The sequence below is a fragment of the Eucalyptus grandis genome, chromosome 9, assembly GCF_016545825.1.
Source record: "Eucalyptus grandis isolate ANBG69807.140 chromosome 9, ASM1654582v1, whole genome shotgun sequence".
NCBI lineage: Eukaryota > Viridiplantae > Streptophyta > Magnoliopsida > Myrtales > Myrtaceae > Eucalyptus > Eucalyptus grandis.
The window spans coordinates 27,996,980-28,001,252 of NC_052620.1; the positions used below are offsets into that span (position 1 = coordinate 27,996,980).

At 48.5% G+C, this 4,273-nt stretch overlaps 1 protein-coding gene across 1 annotated transcript; it reads left to right on the forward strand.

The window, feature by feature from the left end:
• The first annotated feature begins 1,440 nt into the window (after nt 1-1,440).
• On the forward strand, nt 1,441-3,458 carry LOC104419089 (chalcone synthase 3). The gene is made up of 2 exons (XM_010030619.3): nt 1,441-1,778; nt 2,220-3,458. Exons 1-2 carry the CDS (start codon nt 1,592-1,594, stop codon nt 3,221-3,223), a joined length of 1,191 nt encoding a protein of 396 aa, XP_010028921.1. The 5' UTR covers nt 1,441-1,591; the 3' UTR covers nt 3,224-3,458.
• Nucleotides 3,459-4,273: the final 815 nt, after the last annotated feature.

Sequence of the window (4,273 nt, forward strand, 5' to 3'; positions counted from 1 at the left end):
CGTACAGTTTATATAATTCCCTAAATAATTTATGGGCGAATATTCATCGAATCTATGGGCGAATTTTCATCGACGGCCTCCGGCTATCATCTCCCAACTTGCTTTACTTAATGCTGTCGATACATATCGTCCCAAGTCGTCTCCTTGAATTCTTATTTTGGTCAACCTTACTGTAGCTTCCTCGCATAGCGAATGGCGTCTTATCAGGTCAGGCGTAACCGGAAATGGGTTTCTCAATGGTGCCACAAAAAATCTTAAAGAAAACACGAGTTTTATGTCGCGGGCTGGTCGATGATTGATCGTTGGTGAACCATCAGACGTATCATTTCGCAGCCCTTCGCAGCCCGGACACATGTGTCCTTGATGTTTAATCAGAGCAAACATATAGACACGAATGTTTTTTTGACCTAGGGAACCCCGCATGGGCAGGGGAGTAAACCCCGGGAGGCACGTAGAAAACCACCACCCACACACCCCGAGTAAGTCGCCAAGTGTCTCCACCTGCCTCCCTGCAACTTGTGTCGCAGGGGCTTCGAACTCCGGCCTCCAGCGTGGAAGTCCTGGAGCCTACCAGCGGAGCCACCCTCGCGGGTGGTTATAGACACGAATGTTATTGAGTCATAACATGTCATCATTGAGAACGACCCGATCGATTTATTCTAATTCAAGGTTCTCGTTAACACATGATTTTTCGATTGACATAAATTAATTATTTTATTTTTGGGTTAATAATACGAAAAATCTTAAATTGGTACACATATGATAAATTTAATCTAAACTAAATTTTTTATCACTAAAAAACTCAAACCAGTGCTCTTAGATAAATTTATCCTTCGTTATATTTATTAAATTTTACTATAAAAAATTAAGTTGGATGGCACATAGTAGTTGACGAATGTACCAATTCGGGATTTTGCCCTCTATTTATCACAAATTTATCAATTTGTGATTTTTCACGATATTAATCCAATTTAACGAAAATTATAAAAAGTAAATTTATCACAAATATATCTATTTCGAATTTTTTTGGGATAAATATATTATAAGTGTGCCACTATAGAATTTTCGGAGGTAAAAATATAAGTTTGGGGTAAATTCATTGTAAATATATTGGTCCGAGATTTTTCGTGATATTAACTTTTTATTTTTCCGAATAAATCTCACTTTTTTTAAAATTGAAAAAAATAAAAATCGGATTGAAATGACCTGGTGGGTTTGGTGTAACTAATAATACTATCGAGCGGAGGAAATTAAAACATGGAATACAAGCATGTCGATCATAAAAGAGAGGGGGGGACGAATGGGGGGGGACGATGGAGAGCAAGAGATGTGGCCCCGTATCTACCACTTCTTGGCGCGGCCTAACCCCGATCCCACGTGGCCGCCATCTGCCCGTCCCTTCGACCTACCCCTTCCCCATCCCTTATATATCTCTGCCCCCCCCGCTTTACGTCGATCCATCCCACGCACATTCCTCTCCATCTACCGCCTCTTACTTGCTCCTCCTCGTGATTCAATTCGACCCGTCTTCCGTTCGAGTCTCGCCGGCGAGTGGCGTGCGGGCCTGATTGACAGGGATCGGAGCGGGATCATGGCGGCTACCAAGTCAGTGGAGGAGATCAGGAAGGCGCAGCGGGCGGAGGGCCCTGCCACCGTGCTCGCCATCGGGACGGCCACCCCAAACAACTGCATCTCCCAGGCGGACTACCCGGACTACTACTTCCGGATCACCAACAGCGAGCACATGACCGACCTCAAGGAGAAGTTCAAGCGCATGTGTACGTACATATCACCCTCTATCTCCAATCGTAGGTGTAGTTTAGTGGTTCGTCGCGATCGATCGTTCGAATTGGTGTGTGCTTGTTGTCGTGGTTGCGATTGATCTCTGCTTAAGATGGAAATTCTCCTCGCGAGAAGAAAGAAACGAACGAAAGACGACGATGCATGTGTCACGGGCGAGAAACCTCTTGGACATGCTTTCTTTCGGGCCGTGACACATGCACGGGGAGACATTCCTCAAATGTAACGAAAGAAATGTTAAATGTTAGATTCTTGTATTCTTTTCTGCAAGGAGTAGTGATTACTGCAGTACTAGGGAAACAAATTAGGCTTCCATCGTGATGATAATCGCACCGCTCTGATTGGAAATTGTTGACGTCATTCTGCCACTGACCGTCGATGACGCTGACGTTGTTTCTCTTGTCGGACGATCGGAACAGGCGACAAGTCGATGATCAAGAAGCGGTACATGCACCTGACGGAGGACTTCCTGAAGGAGAACCCGGCGATGTGCGCGTACATGGCCAACTCCCTCGACGCCCGCCAGGACGTGGTGGTCGTGGAGGTCCCGAAGCTGGGCAAGGAGGCCGCCGCGAAGGCCATCAAGGAGTGGGGCCAGTCCAAGTCGAAGATCACTCACCTCATCTTCTGCACCACCTCCGGCGTCGACATGCCCGGCGCCGACTACCAGCTCACCAAGCTCCTCGGCCTCCGCCCCTCCGTCAAGCGCTACATGATGTACCAGCAGGGGTGCTTCGCCGGCGGCACGGTCCTCCGCCTCGCCAAGGACCTCGCCGAGAACAACCGCGGCGCCCGCGTCCTCGTCGTGTGCTCCGAAATCACCGCAGTCACCTTCCGCGGGCCCACCGATACCCACCTCGACTCCCTCGTCGGCCAGGCCCTCTTTGGCGACGGCGCCGCCGCCGTGATCGTCGGCGCCGACCCGGACACCGCCGTGGAGCGCCCGCTGTACCAGCTCGTCTCCGCGGCCCAGACCATCCTCCCGGACTCCGACGGCGCCATCGACGGCCACCTCCGCGAGGTCGGCCTCACGTTCCACCTCCTCAAGGACGTGCCCGGGCTGATCTCCAAGAACATCGAGAAGAGCCTCGCGGAGGCCTTCTCCCCGATCGGGATCAGCGACTGGAACAGCCTCTTCTGGATCGCCCACCCCGGCGGCCCGGCCATCCTGGACCAGGTCGAGGCCAAGCTCGGGCTCAAGGAGGAGAAGATGCGAGCCACCCGCCACGTGCTCAGCGAGTACGGCAACATGTCCAGCGCCTGCGTGCTCTTCATCCTCGACGAGATGCGGCGGAAGTCGGCGGAGGAGGGGCGGCCGACCACCGGCGAGGGCCTGGACTGGGGGGTCCTGTTCGGGTTCGGGCCGGGGCTGACGGTCGAGACCGTGGTGTTGCACAGCGTCCCCATCGAGGGAGCTCACTGATTTGCCCCTTCGCTCCGGCGGGAGTCAAACAGGTCAACGGACGGGTCCCGCTTTCGAGTAGAAACAATATGGTGAACGAAAACGAGTCCTGCAATAAATCCGGTGTTTCGGGGAGGGTCTTTTTGTCTTAAGTTGTATTAATTTCCTACTGCCGGACTTTCTTTCTTTCTTTTTTTCCTACTATTGTACAATTCAATTGTTCGTGTGGGTCCACGAATTTCCTGTCACGCCTTTCTGTCTTCCACCCTTATTTCCTTTTTCTTGTTTGACTTTAAGACGGTTTACTAAGTCATAATGGTTATCCTGTGAGGAGCCATGATATAAGAAAGCACGCCGATAAGCTAACGGTTCCGTAATTCCTAAAAGATGAGGATGAATTGTGGACCACAAATCCTCTTTCATAGATAATTACGACTTCATAAATGCGTGGAGGGGTTATTGAGAAGTGGATATGGCAAATTATTATATTCAAGGAAGGTCGCAAATAATCCTCGGAGATTATGATACATCAACGTACATAACACTTTTGAACAAAAAAGAGTACATAATAATAATTTTCTTTCTTTTATACATTAAAATACAAAAAAATGACCCACCCCGTCGATGTCAAAAATGGTGTAGTTGCACGATGGCCACCCGCAAGGCCAAAGTTTAACTCCCCACCTCGTCATTTGCGCAACTTACCTCATGGGAGGTGGGTCTCTGCGGGTCGCCCCGAGTTTATGCCGCCGGCAGCTGGCTATACAGTGCTTCCCGAGTCACAAAAAAAAAAATACAAAAAAATGATTTCCACCATCTATGTATTTAAGTTATTTCCAGCTCACCTACAAAAAGTCATCTGTTCAGTTAGTAATTATATGCTAATTATTTTGAGTCGAAGTCACTAAACAAGTAAAAGGTGAATGTAATTCACTCGGCTTGCGGTGCTTCATGGAGTTATTTTACTTTTTTTTTTTATTGTAAGTATGAAAAATATAATACGTCAATGGTGTCATTAATAGAAATGTATAATTACTTGTTTAGCAATGAAGCTGTTCAAATGATTATTTT

Bases quoted from the DNA above. Each gene is read 5' to 3' on its own strand.
- LOC104419089 (XM_010030619.3), top strand. From the start codon at position 1,592: ATGGCGGCTACCAAGTCAGTGGAGGAGATCAGGAAGGCGCAGCGGGCG. The intron at 1,779-2,219 runs GTACGTACATAT...CGATCGGAACAG, and splicing joins GGAGAAGTTCAAGCGCATGT to GCGACAAGTCGATGATCAAG.